Here is a 21,980-nt window from a genome sequence, read left to right on the forward strand (position 1 = left end):
ACAAATTAACTTTTAACAAGGCACACATGTTAATTGAAATGCATTCCAGGTCATGAAGCTGGTTGAGAGAATGCCAAGAGTGTGCAAAGCTGTCATCAAGACAAAGGATGGCTACTTTTAAAAATCTCAAATATAAAATGTGTTTTGATTTGATTAACACTTTGTTGGTTACTACATGATTCCATGTGTTATTTCATAGTTTTTATGTATTCACTATTATTCTACAATTTAGAAAATAGTCAAACTAAAGAAAAACCCTTGAATGAGTATATGTGTCCAAACTTTGACTGGTACTGTATATTGAACAAAAATATAAACGTGACATGCAACAATTTCCACGATTTTACTGAGTTCATATGAGGAATTTCCAGTTCATATAAGGAAATCGGTCAATGAAATAAATAAATTAGGCCCTAATGGATGTATTTCACATGACTGGGCAGAGGCGCAGCCATAGATGGGCCTGGGAGGGCATAGGCCTACCTACTTGGGAGCCAGGACCAGCCAATCAAAATGAGTTTATACCCACATAAGGGCTTTATTGCAGACAGAAATAGTCCTCAGTTTCATCAGCTGTCCAGGTGGCTGATCTCAGACAATCCAGGTGACGATCAGGTGACGAAGCCGAATGTGGTGGTCCTGGGCTGGCATGGTTACACTTGGTCTGCGGTCGTGAGGCCTGTTGGACATACTGCCAAATTCTCTAAAACAACGTTGGGGCAGTTTATGGTAGAGAAAATAAGATTATATTCTCTGGCAACAGCTCTGGTGGACATTCCTGCATGCAAATTGCACGCTCCTTCAAAACTTGAGATATCTGTGGCATTGTGTTGTGTGACAAAACTGCACATTTTAGAGTGGCCTTTTATTGTCCCCAGCACAAGTTGCACCTGTGTAATGATCATGCTGTTTAATCAGCTTCTTAATATGCCACACCTGTCAGGTGGATGGATTATCTTGGCAAAGGAGAAATGCTCACTAACAGGGATGTAAACAAAAACATTTGAGAGAAATACGTTTTTTGTGCGAATGTGAAATCTCTGGGATCTTTTATTTCAGCTCATGAAACATGTGACCAACACTTTACATGTTGCGTTTACATTTTTGTTCAGTATAATTACATACATACAATTTTACAATGCTTGTCATGTGTAGGGTGATGTGTTGTTGTCCAAATGCAATACCCACTCTTGTTTTCCAGGGGAGCCCCAGTCTAGGGTTTCAGGGGGAGCCAGGAGACAAGGTACGCACCAACAAAACAAAACAACACAACTAATTATTAGATGTTAATGATCGATTTTATTGATTAGTAATCGATTAATCATATCAGTTTATTAGGTCTTTAGCATCTTATTCGCTCACCCGACCCAACCAGAACTTCCCCTCACCCCGTCCAACCATATCTACTGTACCCCTTCTTATCACTCATTGGATTTCAGATATTGAGAAGTAATTGATTTATTACATCAGTCTAAAGCTATTTAGACTGTTGATAGAGTGTAATATGACATCATCTGCATCCCAAATGTCACCGTATTCCTTATATAGAGCACTACTTTTGACCAGAGCCCATTTGTATCTATATGTCTTTCCCAATGGGAGGGAGACTGGCAACTTTATACTCACTGTAGATCAAATTAGATCAAACTGAAGACAGCCGGCTTAGGTTATTCTAGCTGTGTGTGTGTGTGTGTGTGTGTGTGTGTGTGTGTGTGTGTGTGTGTGTGTGTGTGTGTGTGTGTGTGTGTGTGTGTGTGTGTGTGTGTGTGTGTGTGTGTGTGTGTGTGTGTGTGTGTGTGTGTGTGCGTGCGTGCGTGCGTGCGTGTGCCTGCTATTGTGTGCATGCGTGTTGAGGATGGTTAAAATGCATGATGAAGGATGTCTTTTTGACCCCTGTGTGCATGCCATGTAATCGTTCTTGGTGATGGTTTGACACATCCTCTTCCCCTCTATTCAACCCCCCCCCCCCCCCCCCCCCCCCCCCCTGGCCCTTACATACATCCAACAGTACATTACCCTTTAGCCCCAACAGTCCCTCCATCCATCTCTCCTGACCTCCTCCCTCATCCCCCTCTTCTCTCTGTTTTTTCCACTGACACATCTACCTCAATATATCACCAGTATCAGTGGTGGCGATTGGGTGGAGATATGGGAGGATGGGCTCATTGTAATGGCTGGAATGGAAAGAATGGTTTCCATGTGTTTGATACCATTCCATTCACTCCATTTCAGTCATTATTAGGAGCCATCCTCCTCACCATAAACAGCATCCTCCTCTGGTTTGTTCCATCTCTATTATTTAAATATGATCTTGTCTTCAATGATTTTACAGTTTACCCCTGGTGTGTTTACAAATGCATGACAGTACTGCCACTGGGACGACTAGAGCCCTATGGAGGCGGCCATTTTGTTTCTCATTCTGAATCTGGACTCTTAACAAATCTGAACTCTAACAAATCTGAACGAAAAAGATCACAATCTAATATGTAATTGAAGGAACGAACAGTTGTCCTGTGGCATTACTAAAATAACATGTTTCCTTACTGTTGGATGGCAGCTCAGAGATTATTCTAGAACTTTTCATCACCCTCATAAAAGTCAATAATTTGTGGACTAGTTATGTATTAGTTATTAGTTATGTACTGTCTGTCGCTTTGGATAAAAGCATCTGCTAAATGGCATCTTTATTACGTCTGTGTTAAGACTACTTTTAGTTGGTAGAAACAGACAATAACATATCGCATATTGTATCTATAAGATTACCAACTAATTCTATGAATTCTATGTTGTATTATATTCAGCCTATAAAATCCACTTTATTGTATTATATTTCCACCCAATAAGATCTCTGAGCTGTCATGTGGGTGGGCGTGTCGTGGTCTGTGATTGGTGCTGGAATCACTTGCTCCTGCTTCCTGTGCTGCGTTATATTCCTTTGACCTTATTTGGGCATGGTGGTGCTGGAACATCATGGGAGTTTTGCCTCAGTATTCAGTATCCGTTGCATTTGACCACCAGTGAGAATGAATGACCCACTAACATTCACCACCGATCCATCAATGGCTAAATCCACCATCTTGCCATCTTATCCTCCCTGCATGTATCTTGTTGTTCAACCCCCCAACAACAACAAACAAACAAACAAACAAACAATAACAAACTACTAATTGGAAGTCGTGTTGAAAGAGGAACAGCTAGATTCACTGATAAGCCTTTTGGATAGATGACAAGCAAACATTTTACTAAAGTCAGTTATTTATCCCTTTAATTCCATTTTTTCTATATTATATATTTTCTGTTTTGGCCTGAGGAAATTGCTCTCTAAATTGTTTTCTTCTCAGTGACGTATCGGAAGAAAGATAAAGTCGGCCAGAGCTCTCTCTCTCTCTCCCTTTCTCTCTTTATCAATCCCCCTCTCTCTCTCCCTTTCTCTCTTTATCAATCTCCCTCTCTCTCTCCCTTTCTCTCTTTATCAATCCCCCTCTCTCTCTCCCTTTCTCTCTTTATCAATCTCCCTCTCTCTCTCCCTTTCTCTCTTTATCAATCTCCCTCTCTCTCTCCCTTTCTCTCTTTATCAATCCCCCTCTTTCTCTCCCTTTCTCTCTTTATCAATCTCCCTCTCTCTCTCCCTTTCTCTCTTTATCAATCCCCCTCTTTCTCTTCAATTCTCTCTTTATCAATCCCCCTCTCTCTCCCTTTCTCTCTTTATCAATCCCCCTCTTTCTCTTCAATTCTCTCTTTATCAATCCCCCTCTCTCTCTCCCTTTCTCTCTTTATCAATCCCCCTCTTTCTCTTCAATTCTCTCTTTATCAATCCCCCTCTCTCTCTCCCTTTCTCTCTTTATCAATCCCCCTCTTTCTCTTCAATTCTCTCTTTATCAATCTCCCTCATACACGTTCTCTTACTCCTCCAATCCTATCTCCCCTTCTTCGTTTATGGGTTGTTCCACGAAATAGGTGCATTTTGCGTTCCTTTGATATTTTAAGTAGAAATTGTGAACCAATACTGTTATATTAAATGTTATATTAAATGAAGTGCCCTTTAGTATAGACCACGTGGATAATTAAATAAATCTGATTTTTAAGATGAACAAAGGCTTGCTAAAAAAAGAAAATGGTGACGCTTGCATTCAATTGCCACTCACTGTTCCACACAGCAAACTTCCATTCCCTGTGTCACAAAGGGATTCATGGCATATTTCAGATGAAATCGCCAACCCTGTTTCAATCAACCCTGTTACTTTATTTGGCACTTAAATGACATTAGATTAGACGGTTTAATAGTCACATGTACAGTGTTGCAGATGTAATTACAGGGTACAGTTAGATTCAACAATGCAGGACGAAGGTAGCTGACTAGTGGTGGCTATTCAGCAGCCTGATGGTCAGGGGGTAGAAGCTATTGGCTAGTCTTACAGTTTTTGCCATGATGCTCCTGTACTGTCTTAGTGATGGAAACGGGGAGAACAGGCCACGGCTCGGGTTGCTGCGGTCCCTGATGATCTTTCTGCGACACCTGGTGTTGTAGGTGTCCTGGAGGGCATGCAGTGTGCAGCCAATGGCGTGTTTGGCTGAGCGTAACACCCTCTGTAGTGCCTTGTGGTCCTCAGCGGTGGAGTTGCCATACCCCAGACAGTATGCTTTCGATGGTGCTCCTGTAGAACACTGCGAGGGCCCTTGAGGACAGGCTAAATTTCTAAAGAGTCGCTGTCGTTCTTCACCACTGTGTCGTTGTGGTGTAGGCACCTACTGTAGCAATTTTTATTATTTAACCTCTTGAGATGGGAAAACTCGTTTTTATGAATGTGAACATGTGCTATTTATTTGGTGAAATGTTTTTTTATTTATACCAAGTTACACTTCTCAAAAGGGACCGAATTGGTGGAACGACCTTAATGCAATCCCACCATCTCATCCCCTACTTCTCACTCTCACTTTGAGTCTCTCTATCTTTCTCTTTTCCTGTCTTTTTATCTTCATTTCATTTTATCACCTTTCCTATCGCTCTCTTTTTGTTTAATGTGTTCTCCTTCTATCTCTCGTTCCCTCTTTTCCTATTTCTCCCTCTCCTTTTCCCTTCTCTCTCCCTGGCCCTCTCTCTTTCTGGCTCTCTTTCTTGCCACCTCTCCCTCTCCTCTATCTCTCCACCTCTCTTTTTCCTTCTCCATCTTCTCCCTCTCTCTCAATCTTCCAACCCTCATCCCCCCTTTGCTCTCAAACTTCCAAATTCCTCCCGCACCCTTCAACCTCCAACCTCCTCATCCTCCCGTCTGATTGGCTAATAATGACTGACTCACATGTGTTGTCCTCTGGATCACCAGGGCGACGCAGGTCAGCCCGGACCCCGAGGCGTGCCCGGCGACGAGCCGCTAGTAGGCGCACCTATTACCACTATCTACAAAGGAGATAAGGTAACACAGACAGGAGCAGTGGTCCCTGCCCGCCGGAGGGGTGAGAAAGAGGGAGGAGAGACGGGGGGAGGAGGGGGGAGGAAGACACTGAGGCAGGGGGGAAGAGAGGGGACGAAAGGCTGGTCTAAGACACAGAATCACAAAAGCATCTTGATTATATATTATGGAAAGTAGTATTACAAAATACATTGGAGGGTTGAAGTTGACGTGTCTCTACTCTTTTATGACAGTCAACCTGAAGTTGACAGATAACCCGATGTTGACTTGCCTCCATCTTGCCAAACTAATGTAATTCTGCTTCTGGTGTAAGCACTACAAAGCACAGGGGTTGGGAAGCTCTCCAAAGCAAGTATGATGCAAATAATCAGCAACTGTACTGTTAGCTGTGGATGACATAAGTAATGATAGTGTGGGATGTAAAAACATATCGCAATAGGGGAAGGGATAGTATACTGTGTGACTGACCGGCCCTTCATACCCCCCACCCCCACTGCCGCCAAACTCTACCTTGCCCGAAACCCCCCCAACCCCCTACACTACCACCCCTCCTAGGGTCACACACACACACACACAGTCCGTCCCTCCAACTACCCCTACCCCCTCTCCTCTCTAGACCAACCCTCCAACCTATCCCTCCAAATCTACCTGAAAACAACTGCTGTTGCCGCCACCCAACCAATCCCCTCCCTCCTCCCCTCCAACCCTCCTCTCCCTCAACCCCCATCGTGTTGCCATGTAAAAACTCTCTCTTCCTTGGTTACCGTTACCCAGGGCGATGTGGGCCCGCAGGGAGACCCAGGCAGGCCCTTGGTCAATGGAGTGGTGGAGTTTGTGGGCTTTCCTAAAGGAGACAAAGGACCTAAGGTTTGTGATGAGAGAAACACACGTTCAAGAGCTCCAGGGCTCCAGAGAGGAGGCCTGGGTAGCCGACCCACTCTCCCCCAGCCGGGTTGCTCCATCCTGGCATGGAGCCGAGCCGTGGTGGGGGGGGTGGGTGGTGGAAGGTGGTGGTGATACTATGCCCCACCTATAGCTGGCTCGCTGGCTGGCTCCTGGAGTGTCATACAGTCCCCCGCGCCCCCCAACCATCCCCTCTCCCGGCCTACACCCCCCCCCCCCCTTCCCTTCCCTCCCCCCAGTGTCTGTGTCCCATTCCATTATCCCATTATACACCCGCACCCCATCGCAATGTCATACTGCAGTTATTATTGAGTAGTTTGTTTTCTTACTGTGTGTTTTTATATCAGTTGTTGCACACAGAATACAAAGTAAATGACAGGATTAGTGTAATATTGAAAGACAATGAAAATCTGCAGATATCAGCCGGTACTGTAAAGTGAAGAATATCTACTGTTTGCGTCATGCACATGTTTACAGAGAGACTTTACTAATGTTACTGTACTCTGTCAATCGGATGCTTTAGTATCACTTCAAGTGGACTTAAGACATAAGCATTTGCAGTGAAAGGTTTTCATCCGTCATTGCTGTTATGTAACCTGTTTTTGCCTCCTCATTGCTTTATGCTGTTTATTTTTTTTCTTCCTGAATGATGGCGTCTGGACTTTCCTCCAGTGAGGACAACTGTGGGGTTGCCATTTTGTTTCTGTAACGTTTCCTTTTGCTTTTCTCCATTCCCTGCTCTCTCTCTCTCTCTCTCTCTCTCTCTTTCTCTCTCTCTATCTTTCTCTTTCTCTTTCTCTTTCTCTCTCTCTCTCTCTCTCTCTCTCTCTCTCTCTCTCTCTCTCTCTCTCTCTCTCTCTCTCTCTCTCTCTCTTTCTCTCTCAATCTCTTTCTCTCTCACTCTCTTTCTCTCTCTTTCTCTTTCTCTTTCGCTTTTTCTCTTTCTCTTTCTCTTTCTCTTTCTCTTTCTCTTTCTCTTTCTCTTTCTCTTTCTCTCTCTCTCACTCTCACTCTCTCTCACTCTCTTTCTCTCTCACTCTCTCTCTCTCTTTCTCTTTCTCTCTCTCTCACTCTCTCTCACTCTCTTTCTCTCTCACTCTCTCTCACTCTCTTTCTCTCTCACTCTCTCTCTCTCTTTCTCTTTCTCTCTCTCTCACTCTCTCTCACTCTCTTTCTCTCTCACTCTCTTTCTCTCTCTCTTTCTCACTCTCTCTCACTCTCTTTCTCTCTCACTCTCTTTCTTTCTCTCGTTCTCTCTCTCTCTCTCTCTTTCTTTCTCTCTCTCTCTCTCTCTCTCTCTCTCTCTCTCTCTCTCTCTCTCTCCCCATCTCTCTCTCTCTCCCCATCTCTCTCTCTCTCTCTCCCCATCTCTCTCTCTCTCTCTCTATCTCTCCATCTCTTTCTCTCTCTCTCTCTCTCCATCTCTCTCTCAGGGGGAAGGGGGTTACAAAGGAGTGCGTGGACCAACTGGTAGACCCGGCCCACCTGTAAGTGTGTCTGTCTTGTCTGTTGAGGACATTAAAGATTTATTTAATTGAATAGCTATTTGCAGTAGAGCATAAAGAATGCTATTTCAACCAAAATGGAGAATGTACTGTCACTGTCCCAAATGGCACCCTGTTCCCTAATAGTGCACTACTTTTGACCAGAGCCTTAAAGGGGCAATCTGCCATTGTTACAGCAATGTTTGGACTGAAAATTCACGATAAACTCACCAAAAAAGAAACGTCCCTTTTTCAAGACCCTGTCTTTACAAGATAATTTGTCAAAATCCAAATAACTTCACAGATCTTAATTGTAAAGGGTTTAAACACTGTTTCCCATGCTTGTTCAATGAACCATAACCAATTAATGAACATGCACCTGTGGAACGGTCATTAAGACACTAACAGCTTACAGACGGTAGGCAATTAAGGTCACAGTTATGAAAACTTAGGACACTAAAGAGGCCTTTCTACTGACTCTGAAAAACACCAAAAGAAAGATGCCCAGGGTCCCTGCTCATCTGTGTGAACATGCCTTGGGCATGCTGTAAGGAGGCATGAGGACTGCAGATGTGGCCAGGGCAATAAATTGCAATGTCCGTACTGCGAGACGCCTAAGACAGCGCTACAGGGAGTCAAGACGGACAGCTGATCGTCCTCGCAGTGGCAGACCACGTGTAACAATACCTGCACAGGATTGGTACATCCGAACATCACACCTGAGGGACAGGTACAGGATGGCAACAACAACTGCCCGAGTTACACCAGGAATGCACAATCCCCCCCCCATCAGTGCTCAGACTGTCCGCAATAGGCTGAGAGAGGCTAGACTGAGGGCTTGTAGGCCTGTTGTAAGACAGGTCTTCACCAGACATCACCGGCAACAACGTTGCCTATGGGCACAAACCCACCGTCGCTGGACCAGACAGGACTGGCAAAAAAGTGCTCTTCTCTGACAAGTCGCGGTTTTGTCTCACCGGGGGTGATGGTCGAATTCACGCTTATCGTTGAAGGAATGAGTGTTACACCGAGGCCTGTACTCTAGAGCGGGATCAATTTGGAGGTGGAGGGTCCGTCATGGTCTGGGGCGGTGTGTCACAGCATCACTGTGCATTAGAGGGAAGACATCCTCCTCCCTCATGTGGTACCCTTCATGCAGGCTCATCCTGACATGACCCTCTAGCATGACAATGCCATCAACCATACGGCTCATTCTGTGCATGATTTCCTGCAAGACAAGAATGTCAGTGTTCTGCCATGGCCAGCGAAGAGCCCGGATCTCCATCCATTGAGCACGTCTGGGACCTGTTAGATCGGAGGGTGAGGGCTAGGGTCATTCCCCCCAGAAATGTCTGGGAACTTGCAGGTGCCTTAGTGGAAGAGTGGGTAACATCTCACAGCAAGAACTGGCAAATCTGGTGCAGTCCACGAGGAGGAGATGCACTGCAGTACTCAACACAGCTGTTGGCCACACCAGATACTGACTGATACTAAACACGGTTAAAACTATCATTTTGATATCATGGATGGCCAGTATTTGCATCTATAGCTCTGTCTATGTATGATTTTCACATTTCTCCAGCCCCATCCCTCAGCTATTTACCAAATCAGTGGCGGGATGACTGCTTTGTTATCGTTTGAACTGCAGATTACCCCTATAAAGTAGTGGACTACATAGGGAATAGTCTATCATTTAGCAAGCAGTAAGTATGTTGTAAATGTTTGACCCATACGTCTGTTGCCAGGGTCCTTTCGGCTTTCCTGGCGAGGTGGGAGAGAGTGGAATTTTGGGGTATCCAGGGGGACGGGTAAGCTCATCCCCTCCTTCTACGTCTGATAATCTCCCAATTGTCTCTCCTTCCTCCCAAAGTGTGCACTTGTTCACTTCCCTTCACTGATTTGAAAGGAATGACTGGTATAATAAATATGGTGGAAACCCATACTGGTCCGTACTCCTACCAATAGGATGCTTTTAAACTTGTAGGAAGTAGTCAACAAAATAGGTATTATTGGTATACACCCATTGTGTTGTGATGATTGGGTAACTGATTCTAAACTGTTCTGCGGCGGCCTTCTTGTTTCTCTCTTGGCAGGGTCCTCCTGGTTTTAACGGGCCTCCCGGATCTCCAGGAAGACAGGTAAGACACACACACACCTGTTTGGCTCTATCACGCACAGCCAGAGGCAAAACGAGAGACAAGAGAGAGAGAGGCACACACACACACTTAAATCAAATAATACATTGATTTATAAACAGATTAATGAACCAATGAATCTCTTTCCCACAAAGGGATTCACAGGAAGTCCAGGGTTCCCCGGCCAACCAGGCTACAGAGGACCTAAGGTAATCCATTTTTCTGAAATGAATAAATGACTGTGTATTTCATACAAATGGAATATCATGCAATATTGGCCGTATTTTCACAATTCTGATCTTTTGCCCAATTTTCGGTGGAAGAGCAGATCTGATTGGTCAAAAGACCAATAATTTGAATTGTGTCATCTTGTTCTGAGGGTTTGAGTTGCAAGGCTCCAGTCTGCCAGTAGGGGGTGAAGAAGTAAACACATGTTCTTTTCTTCTGTTCGTTTTTAGGGTGACCAGGGAGAACAGGGGCCTCCCGGACCCCCGATCTACACTGACGCACAAGGGATGTCTGTTCAAGGTAACACACACACACAAACATGTTATGTATCATGAAAAAGCCTGATACCCACAATCCCCTCTGTTGACCACCTGTCCTCTGATTGGTTGCAGGAGCACCAGGTGACAACGGCGTCGACGGCCTCCCTGGCCAACCAGGGGACACGGGAGCTCCAGGGTTTCCAGGACAACCAGGACGACCAGGCGACTCCTTCGGCGATGGTAACACTGAGACACACATACACATGCATGCAGGCACGCACACATAGCACACACACACAAATGCATACATGCACGCAGACGCACACATGCATATACAGGCATCCTCTCCTTTCCCCCCCTCCTCTCTCCCTCTCACCTCCTCGTCTCTCCTCTCTCAACCTTCTCCCAGGTCGCGGAAGCAGCCCAGGGTTCCCTGGTACACCGGGGCCTAAGGGAGAGAGGGGTAACCCAGGCAGACAGAGCTATGGTCCTGAGGGCCAACCAGGAGGACAAGGCTTACCAGGAACCCCTGGACCACCCGGACCAGCAGGCAGATCTGGTATGTTACGCATCGGCATAATCATATCAGTCATGTTTCATGCGGGATGGATGAGGGATGGAGCTTTTTAGTGATAATAACAGTTTGAGGTACTGAGTGACTGTTAGCTTCCAGTTTTTTTGTCAAACTTTTTATTCATTTCAATCGAAGTGTTATTTGCGAAAGAGAGAGAAAAGGTATATTTGTTTCAAGTGAGAAAGATGAGAGAGACAAAGCGAGAGGAAAGACAAGGAGTGAGAGAATGAGAGAAGAGAGGTTGAGTTAAAGACAGATTGAGGTGGCCTCCCGAGTGGCGCAGCGGTCTAAGGCACAGTGTTTTGTCCCAAAAATGTTCTCCTAAAATATTTTCTTCACCTCTGCGTGTTTTAATTTGTTTTGATATGAACACTTAAAGATACTGGTTCGATACCAGGCTGTGTCGCAACCGGCTGCGACCGGGAGATGCATGATCCAGGTTAGGGGAGGGTTTGGCACATGCACGCTGACACGGTCGCCAGGTGTACGTGTTTCCTCCGACACATTGGTGCGGCTGGTTTCCCGGGTTAAGCGGGCATTGTGTCAAGAAGCAGTGCGGCTTGGGGGGCCGTGTTTCGGAGGACGCACGGCTCTCGACCTTCGCCTCTCCCGAGTCCGTACGGGAGTTGCAGCGACGGGACAAGACTGTAACTACCAATTGGGGAGAAAAGGGGGTAAAAAATACTAAAAAATAAAACATCTGAGTTAAAGACAGATTGAGTTAAAGACAGATTGAGTTAAAGACAGAGGAATAAATGAAGAAACAAAGGTACAAAGGGAGGGATGTAACTGACTGTGTGTCCTGTGCCGTCCTCCTGGAGATGAAGACTCGTCCAGCGGCCCCTGTCTGGTCGTCACTATGGGGCCCAAGGGCCAAACACTGGAAGTTAGCATACCAGAAGGTAGTCCCTGCCACCAGAGTGGGGATATTGCTGTTACCATGGCAATATTCAGACAACCGAAACAAAAATAATACCTCAACTATATCAAGTTTCCAAACCTGAGCCATAGGTATACAACTACATGTATACGCATGGTTCTGATCTAAACTAACCGTCAGGACCAGTGGAGGCTGTTGAGGGGAGGACGGCTCATAATAACGTCTGGAACGGAGCGAATGGAATGATATCATACACATGGAAACTGTGTGTTTGATGCATTTGATACCATTCCCCTCATTCCACTCCAGCTTTGACCACAAGCCCGTTCTCCCCAATGAAGTTGCATCCAACCACCTGTGGTTAGAACACTCTTTACTAGCACATGCCAATGTAGCTGGGAAGAGTGGTTGCTCAAATCCAAGATGCTTTCTCACATCTGGCCACTAGGTGTCTCCCTACCAACCCGTATGGCAGGACCATAGATAAACAGTACACCGATACAGTCTCCACATCTATGGTTCCGGCATATGGGAGAGAGAAAATATTAGAGATTTTCCGATGATATCTTGAGGATGAACAACAATGGGTAAATGTTTCGTACTTTCCTGCTATGTTTCCCTGCTCGCTAAAAACATTCTAACAAAGCCAGATGTGGTGCACAGAGACAAAACAAGTTTGTTTTGTCCAAAGACTGACCAACCCTTCCTATTCCATATGAGCTAACTAACAGACCGAAGTAATAGAGTTTTTTAGTTAGAGGTCAAGAGTGTTTGTGTGTGTGTGTGTGTGTGTGTGTGTGTGTGTGCGCGCGAAATACCACAGTGGTGTAAGTGTTCTTTGTACCAATACTTCTACTACTCTGTACAACTAGTCGAATCATCTATGTGTGTGTGTGTGTGTGTGCAGTAGCCAACATCCAAACCGACTTCTTCGACAATCTACCAGGAATGCCAGGACGACCAGGAGCCCAGGGACCACCTGGAGCCAGTGGATATAAGGGACCCAAAGGTAGGATACACATGCACGCACAGACACACACACACATACACATTACGCAAAACAAAAACAAAATTGATGTAAAAAATTATTGAAAAAATCTGCTAGCTTTCTGCCCCCCCCCCCCCCCCCCCCCCCCTCCTTCGATAACCTAGATAACTACCTGCCAATTTGTAGCCTATCTTGCCTTGCAAAAATATTAGAATCACTGGAAAACTCTCAGCTAAGATCTTTAAAAAAAAAAATGTTTTACTTCAAATGATATTCTTAATGTGCACCAGTCTGGTTTTAGACCTGAACACAGCACTGCTTCAGCAGCTACGCTTGTCTTAAATAATGTGTTAAATTGCTTAGGTCATAGGAATCACTGCTCTGCCATATTGCTCGACCAATCAAAGGCCTTTGATTCTGTGTGCTTTCTGATGGTGCCAAGTCAAATGACCTCGACACTACTAAAGGTGTCCCGCAGGGGTCGATTTTGCGACCTGTCCTCTTTACTAGTTACATAAATAATATTGGTCTATCTGGAAAAACCTGTAACATTAATCTGTATGCAGATTAAGCTGTTATGTACGCTATTGTCCCTACTGCTGGACCAGGCTACGTTAGAGCTGCAATCTGATTTTGTTGCCTTGCAGAAAGCCCATATTGATTTAAAATTGGTACTTAATGTGGGAACAACTAAAATGTATGATGTTTTCGAATTCCCTTAGAAATATTTCAGATAAGTTTCACGTGTATGCATTGGATGGCATTTGTGGGCTTTCGGATTTACAAAAATGATACGTTTAAATAAAGAATACCAAATGAGGTAGTTATGAAGCTGTGATTTTTCTAAAAATAAGCTTATTTTAATTGAAGTAGGTCATACCTCGAAAGAAATTACACCGATATGTCTAAATTCTATGGATCACGTCATCTCATTATACACCGAAGATATTTTACTTAGTCGAGACAGTGTATCTAAATCCCTCTCAAAAGCTCTGTCGATCATAGACAAATTCAGCTCTGTCTTAAGTTATAAAATACATCTAACCAAATCTGCCCTACTGGTTCTCAAGACCCCGGTGAGAGACTCCATCTCTACTTATGCAATCCCAATCGGTAGACTAACATCCCAGTTGCTTTAACTGGCCAAATATCTATTGTCAAAATGAATATATTGCCACGGCTGAATTCCTGTACTTCAATGCTTCCCTTGTCTCCAACTTCTGGCTACTGGGATCAAATCCATAGTGCGGTTTTCAAAATGTGCATGGCAAGGTCAAATAAACACACTTGCAAAGAGGGAAAGACGAAGGACTATCCGTACCAAACTTTAAATGTGTATTTCCAGGCACTAGCATTTTGTCACATCCCAAATTGGTTTAGAGATCGTTCTGCCTGAGTATAGAGAGAAAGATTGTGTCTCCTATAGAGTTGGTCTTCACTGAAATATCCCTTTAAACAATGTCAACTATGTCATAACAATGTAACTGGGAATGAAAATGGCACGCCCATACTCCAACATTTCACAATAACGCCTTGTGATCCGGAGGGTGGCCTTTTGCACCCCCCCCCCCCCCCCCCCCCCCCCCAATGGTCAAAATGTGGAATCCACGCCCTTGCAGATATCATAGACAGTAATGGTTTGAGAACATTCCTAGATTTGAAAGATGCCTACACATTACCAGGCAAATTCGTTAAGCTGGCCTATGGTCTCCCTTGGGGAACACAACTACCGAACCGTTCAATGATTCAAGGACTGATCTCTGTTTTGTTATTTAACTAGGCAAGATAAGAACAAGAACAAATTCTTATTTTCAATAACGGCCTAGGAATTGTGGGTTAACTGCCTTGTTCAGGGGCAAAACGACAGATTTTTACCTTGTCAGCTCAGGGATTCGATCTAGCAACCTTTCAGTTACTGGCCCAACGCTCTAACCACTATATAGCTCAATATAAAATACAACCTTTTGGAAAGCTCATATTCTGAGCTAGCCATTTAAAAAGTATGGTCCACAGGTCTAATTGGATCTGAACAAACCTTAAACTGGAACAGGATATATGGGAAAATGTGACCTTGGCATCCCGTAATTCGAACCATTAACTTATACATTTTAAAGTTTGATCACAGACTGCATTTAACACCAAGGAAACCTTTTACAATGAGATTGATCCCAACTGTCCCCTAAATAAGCGAGATATAGTCCTCCATATTCCTCCACTGCCCTGCAGTTAAATGCTTCGGAGATTAAGTTACAAAATGAATATTTAAGTGCACGGATAAAAACTTCTAATGCTTTGCATCTGTTATGTTACTTAACGAGGACACACTGCCTTGAATCTCTCAATTAGTCACAGACGATTACTGCCGGCTGTAACAAAGAGGCAGGGAGTTTAGGAAGCAGGTGCAGTCCGGTGAGTTTAATACGAACAAGCATAGAGTGAACACCTACACAAAAGTAGCATCTGCACATGAACACCGATACCATACTGGCTGATGGGGGATAACAACGGAGTGCTAGATAAAGGGGGAGTAATCAGGGAAGTGATGAAGTCCAGGTGTGCCTAATGATGGGTAACCAGGACCGGCGGTTAGTGGGCCGGCGACAGCGAACGCCGGGGGGGGGGGGGGGGGGAGTAGACGCAAAAAAAGATGTTGGCTCTTAGATGGCAATCACCTCACTCTCTCTCAATTCGCCAGTAAATACAGATACTATTATAAGTTATAACATTAGAATTATAGACAGCTAGAATTAATGGTGCTGGTGGAACAATTGAGGCCTGGACAAATATACTTGACTCTGTGAAGAATAATCTCGGCTAAAGCCCAACACATACAAATAAAACAATCCATAAAGCCCAACACATACAATATACACACTATGTGTACAAGGCATTAGGAACACCTTCCTAATATTGAGGTGCACCCCCTTTTGCCCTCAATTCATGGACTCTACAAGGTGTCGAAAGTGATCCCCAAGGATGCTGGCCCATGTTGCTTCCCACAGTTGTGTCAAGTTGGCGGATTGTCCTTTGGGTGGTGGACCTTTCTTGATACACACGGGAAACTGTTGAGCGCGAAAAACCCAACAGCGTTGCAGTTCTTGAGACACTAAAACCGGTGTGCATGGCACCTACTACCATACTCCGTCCAAAGGAAATTCAAACTTTTGTCTTGCCCAGTCACCCTCCGAATGGCACACATCCGTGTCTCAATTGTCTCAAGGCTTAAAGATCCTTCTTTAACCTATCTCCTCCCCTTCGTCTACACTGATTTTACTTTATTTGCTTTCAGGCCCACTTGGAAGGGGGTATGTGTAGTGTGGGGAGTGTTTTCCCTGGTCTCTGGGGGGGGTGCGGGAGATTTCAGCGGGTGGAGGGGGGGGGGGGGGTGAAATGGATAATGTACCCCTCCGCCCACCCCCAAAAAATATCACTACATTTCTTGGGGGGTAAGAAAAAAGATCAATCAAATAAATAGATCATGCCTCTCCCTAAACAAGTTGTACAGGCAACCTTCCTACCAGGTTTATATTATGATGACACCATTCACTAGAATGTAGCAGCGACTATTCTAAAACCACAAGATGCACTGTACCATAACGCACTTCACTTTATCACAGGTGACAGGTTTAATATTCATCCCTGCCTCCTTCATCAGAAGGTTGGCTGAACCGTTCTTAATTCCTGTACATCACTTCACTTCTCCCTTTTTGTCTACTCAGCTCTCCTACATTAACTTCCAACATATCTCAATTCTCTGTTAAAGTAACAACAACAAAAATGTGGGGCACCAAATCCGCTCACAGGGTTGGATAAATCTTGAGGTCCCTTTTGTGTCTCTGCATGTTTTAAAATCATTTACAAACGTCATTAAATCTGGAATCCCTGGTGCCAATAGGGTAGTTGATGAGGACTGAATGAGGGCTGAATGAGGGCTGAATTCACTGAGGCTTGCAGGTGTTTTGGATGATTGTGGTGGTTTATTTGTGTTGTTGAGATGTAGTGTGTATCTGAGGTAATCCTGTAGTTTATTTGTGCTGTTGAGATGTAGTGTGTATCTGAGGTAATCCTGTAGTTTATTTGTGCTGTTGAGATGTAGTGTGTATCTGAGGTAATCCTGTAGTTTATTTGTGCTGTTGAGATGTAGTATGTATCTGAGGTAATCCTGTAGTTTATTTGTGCTGTTGAGATGTAGTGTGCATCTGAGGTAATCCTGTAGTTTATTTGTGCTGTTGAGATGTAGTGTGTATCTGAGGTAATCCTGTAGTTTATTTGTGCTGTTGAGATGTAGTGTGTATCTGAGGTAATCCTGTAGTTTATTTGTGCTGTTGAGATGTAGTGTGTATCTGAGGTAATCCTGTAGTTTATTTGTGCTGTTGAGATGTAGTGTGTATCTGAGGTAATCCTGTAGTTTATTTGTGTTGTTGAGATGTAGTGTGCATCTGAGGTAATCCGGGAGTTTATTTGTGTTGTTGAGATGTAGTGTGTATCTGAGGTAATCCGGGAGTTTATTTGTGCTGCTTTATTGATGAATTGAATTATCATGTTGTGGGTTGTTTGTTTTCAGGGCTCCGTGAATGAGACCCTGGTCTCAATTGGGCTCCCCTGAATAATTCAAAGTTCAATCAAATCAAATAAAAAAACACATTGTACATTCATTTTACACTATAACTCTCGTACCCAGTTCTTTCCCAACACCTCTCAAGTGTGTTGAGTTATTATACAGCTGCAAATCAAATTGCCCAATTTTGGGACAGTAAAGCTTTAATGTATCTTAATCTGTCTCCTTACCTTACTTCCATCTTCCTCTGTGGTCCAGGGGAGCTGGGTGACTGTAACTGCCTGGGAGAAGGCACCTCGGGTGGGGTGGGGCCACCGGGTGCTCCTGGGTCTGATGGAAGACCTGGGGGGTTCGGACGTAAAGGCGAGAGTGGAGACCCTGGCATACCCGGTTTCGGAGGACAACCAGGAACACCTGTAAGTGATCAGGATTTGACTGTTTGAAGCTTACTTGTGTTTTGGGGCATTTTCTGCAAATATGTAAAAGTATAATGCTGCTAAAACGTACGTTTACTCTAAAAATGAAGCTGTTTATGTCTACTCACTCCTTGTTTCAATGTACAAATATCAAATATTAAAAGTGTACATGCATTACTAGGTCTGCTTCACAAATCTGAGGTATGACGACAAACTACAGAATGTGATGGTAACAACTCTTCTTCTTCTCCCCTCAGGGTCGTGCGGGTGAGAGGGGTTTCTTTGGGCGTAAAGGAGAGAAGGGGGCCTCCTTCTACCCGTCGTTCAGCCGGGGGATCAAGGGTGAACTGGGGGCCCTGGGTCCTCAGGGTCCCCCTGGAGACATGGGCCGACCCGGGAGAGATGGACTGCCTGGGTTCCCTGGACAGCCTGGGCCTCCTGTGAGTCACATGTACACACACGAATAGATACACACACAGATACACGCGCGCACATACTGTACCCAGGCACTGTACCCAGGCACACACATTTACACACCTTTATAGATACACACCCACACACGCCTGTGTATTGTAATAGAACTGTTCCTCTCCCAGGCTGATGTCGATGGCTACGGAACCGTTGGAGAGAGAGGTTTCCCAGGGTTCTCGGGGGCCAAAGGTCGCGCGGGTGAACCGGGAGAGAATGGGATTGGCTACCAGGGTACAGTCGGTACCCGCGGGTTGCCAGGTGACCCGGGCTTCACCGGGTTACCAGGGCAACCCGGTTTACCTGGCCCGCCAGGTATGTGCCACCCAACAAGGAGGCCGTGGAGAGAGAGAGAGAGAGAGTAATGTGAAAGTGTATATAGTGTGTATCCTATCCTCTCCACAGGAGGACTACACGTAGAACAAGCAAACTGTCTAAAAGAACAACTTTGAGAATCCCACTTGCTTCCCATTGTGCGAACAACACCAAGAATTTCAGTAACTAAGGCTGCGTTTAGACAGGGAGCCCAATTCTGATCTTAACTAATCAGATCAGGTCTGAAAAAGATTTTGACGTGAAAAGATCAGATGTGATTGGTCAAAATATCAGAATTGGGCTGCTCGTCTAAATGCATCCTAAATGCAGCCCTTCAGTAGCTACAGACACACCAAAGAAAAGACGTACAATTGGGGCATACAGAACAATACAAGAGCAGTAGTAAGGTTGTTGCTAAAGCAGCCAATGCAGCTTGCTATGTCTTCAAGGTTTTCCTCTCGTCATTCATTCCCTTGCAGGCAGTTGATTGGTCAATTAAAGGCCCATCATTAATCGCTTATATCTTCTCTAGCCCACCTACCTCAGCCTTTAGCTACAGTACACTGTTAGAAAAAAAGGGTTCCAAAAGGGTTCTTCGGCTGTCCCCGTACCAGAACTCTTTTTTTGTTCCTGGGAGAACCCCTTTTGGTTCCACATAGAACCCTTTTGGGTTCCATGTAGAACCCTCTGTGAAAAGGGTCCTACGTGGAACCAAAAAGGGTTCTTCAAAGGGTTAACCTATGGGGGCAGAAGCACTTTTTGTCTAGGAGTATAGCTGCTTTATCAATTCACACAGACAAACAATAATTCCTTTGCTGTGATTGCGCAATAACGGCTACTACTGAACTGTGATTTTTCAATCTCAGAGGAGAAAGAAATGGATGTTTTAAAAAGAATGAATACAAGTTCATGGATGTTAACGTAATGATAATTTAGAGTAAGTATACAGGAGACTGACAACTCCTGATGACACTGAGGCTGTCCTAAGATGGACACCTTACTTGTCATGGAAAATGTTTTAATTGCAATAGACATGAGGCTAGCTAGCTAAGTCTTCTCTGAGATTGAATGACACAAAACCCAACAGCATTTTGCCACTCATACGAATGAACGTGCGTGTGCCTGTTGCCTACGTTTTCTGATACAATAATGCTAATGCTGAGACGGATTCAATGATCTTTTTTAATACGATACGTTATTCTTTTTTGAAGAGAGAGAGAATGAGGAAAGGTTGCATAATAAAAGAGGGCGAAACACATGATGTGACCTTTTTTTTTGTTGCAGACTAAGCTATTAAGATATCTTTATCATTTTGTTAATATTTGCCATTCTCTCCCTCTCTTTCTCCTCTTCTGAAAGAGAATAACCTTGACCAACCATCTCAGAATGATTTTTACTTTGCTTATGCCTGAACTGAATGCTTAATCTCTGACCTCTGATTTGCTGTTTGTTTGTTTGAATGATTTTTAACTGGCTTATGCATTGATTTGCGTGACTGTATGCAAATTACCTGAATGACCTTGATTGGCTTGTCCTCTGCCGTCCTGTCCTCCCTGTACCCCCCCCCCCCCCGCGCTCTCTCTCTACCTCACACTCTCTCTAATCTTACTCTCTCTTCCTCTCTTCCTCTCTCTCTTCCTCTCTTCCTCTCTCGCTCTCTCTCTCCCTCTCTCTTCCACTAGTACATCTCTCTCTCTCTTCCACTCTCTCTCTCTCTGCCTATCTCTCTTCCACTCTCCCTCTCTTTCCTCTCTCTTCCACTCTCTCTCTCTGACTCACACTTTATATTTCTCTCTCTCTCTCTCTCTCTCTCTCTCTCTCTCTCTCTCTCCATTCATCCCTGCATCTCCATCCTTCCATCACTCTGACCCTGTGCATGTTTGTCTGACCAGGTGACAGCTGTGGGCAGGAGGGGGTTAATGACGCAGAGGGAGGTGAGAAGTTAAAGAGAACGGCCCTTGACAAAGAACCCCAGAGCCATAGATATAGTCTTTAAGGCCAGCTCTGTTTCAGATTCAGAGTTCCAATGGCAGCCATTTCGGCACCGGGAGTTCCAAGTCAATAGGATTCCATTTTTATGTCATTGTTATGGAACGTTTTGGTGCCAAAATGGATGGCAGACGGTTGTCCACGTACTGTGTACCTGTGGCTCAGGAGATACTAGATAATTCTGTGGCTATTGGTTGGATGGAACACCCCATGTGCTCATTCAAAGCATGTAATGGTAGAGAAAGGAGCAACTGAACTCTAACTCTAATTGTAATTTACTCAACATGTCAATCATTTGTTCATGCTGTCACCAATGGAGGCTCCTTGTTTCCCCATATGATTGGGATTCCATTGGGCTTGAATCAGTTGATGATTGACACTTGATGAGGAACATTCTTCCCAGGTTTGAGTTCCAAGTAGCTCTGGTCCAGGGCATTACGTGAGGCTGGCTGGCTCAGCAACAGCAAGCCGCGTGTATCGCCCTGGACCAGAGCTAAGTTCCGAGCTACAGTACAACTCTCTTCCTCTGTCAGAAAATGGTTGGGAGCTTTCGGTGGCCATTGGCATGTAGCAGTGCATTATTTCACTCCTTTTCCTCCAATCAGAGCTGCTAAACCCTGGTGCATGTGTTAAGCTCCGCCTCTGCTAAGTGCTTAACCAATAGGGAGGGGGGAGGGCGATGGGAGGGTAGCCAATGAGACTTACATTAGTGTAGTTTTTTTAATTGAAATAATTTACTTACTAGCTGTGGATCACTTTTTACTGTCCATACCTATAATATTGTCTTAATCATTTACTAACTACTTTTAATCAACAGATTGACATTAAAATTCTCACCATAATCGAACGTAGTCGTAATCACATAAATGCATATCCATAAACAAGCATACAAATAATAATAATGTGCTACAGTGATGGCCAGTATGTATGTATAAGCTAGACTGTGTGTACTTTAATATTATAATGGCATTGTATCCGTTTGACTGAGGAATAGAGGGCTTTACTCCAGCCCTGTGTGTGTGTGTATGTGTGTGCGTGCGTGCTAACCTTGATCTGACTGGCTGTTACTAGGGTTGACGGTCCCTTGTCGTCTACCTGGCGAGGACGGAGAACCCGGCTACCCAGGAATACCTGGAAGAACAGGTAATATAGACATCATCACCATGGCAACACTTCCTGTTTCGTGTTTTCTTTTTTTTACACGGAAGTTGTGTGTGTGTGTGTGTGTGTGTGTGTAGGTCCCAAGGGCGAGCCAGGTTTCCCAGGGGGTCCCGGTCGGCCCGGCTTTGATGGAGGGAAGGGAGAGAGGGGAGACCCTGGCTTCGGAGGTCAGCCTGGACCACAAGGTGACTAACACAGCTCATGTCATACTCG

General features: G+C 44.7%; 1 protein-coding gene across 6 annotated transcripts in view; it reads left to right on the top strand.

The window, feature by feature from the left end:
• LOC109896348 (collagen alpha-6(IV) chain) overlaps positions 1-21,980 on the top strand; it is a 162,101-nt gene that overhangs the window by 118,806 nt on the left and 21,315 nt on the right. For 4 of the 6 annotated variants that reach the window (XM_031832084.1, XM_031832085.1, XM_031832083.1 and 1 more), the window contains 16 exons: positions 1,202-1,243; positions 6,183-6,275; positions 7,745-7,798; positions 9,541-9,603; positions 9,889-9,933; positions 10,086-10,139; positions 10,389-10,458; positions 10,551-10,658; positions 10,828-10,977; positions 12,780-12,881; positions 17,677-17,834; positions 18,092-18,274; positions 18,431-18,617; positions 20,510-20,551; positions 21,678-21,749; positions 21,845-21,952. In XM_031832084.1, the coding sequence (XP_031687944.1) occupies positions 1,202-1,243; positions 6,183-6,275; positions 7,745-7,798; positions 9,541-9,603; positions 9,889-9,933; positions 10,086-10,139; positions 10,389-10,458; positions 10,551-10,658; positions 10,828-10,977; positions 12,780-12,881; positions 17,677-17,834; positions 18,092-18,274; positions 18,431-18,617; positions 20,510-20,551; positions 21,678-21,749; positions 21,845-21,952 (1,531 nt within the window). Of the gene's footprint in view, positions 1-1,201; positions 1,244-5,321; positions 5,412-6,182; positions 6,276-7,744; positions 7,799-9,540; positions 9,604-9,888; positions 9,934-10,085; positions 10,140-10,388; positions 10,459-10,550; positions 10,659-10,827; positions 10,978-12,779; positions 12,882-17,676; positions 17,835-18,091; positions 18,275-18,430; positions 18,618-20,509; positions 20,552-21,677; positions 21,750-21,844; positions 21,953-21,980 lie in introns of all 6 variants that reach the window. The other 2 variants (XM_031832086.1, XM_031832088.1) reach the window with 2 other exon arrangements.

The sequence above is a fragment of the Oncorhynchus kisutch genome, linkage group LG9 (genome assembly GCF_002021735.2).
Source record: "Oncorhynchus kisutch isolate 150728-3 linkage group LG9, Okis_V2, whole genome shotgun sequence".
Taxonomy (NCBI): domain Eukaryota; kingdom Metazoa; phylum Chordata; class Actinopteri; order Salmoniformes; family Salmonidae; genus Oncorhynchus; species Oncorhynchus kisutch.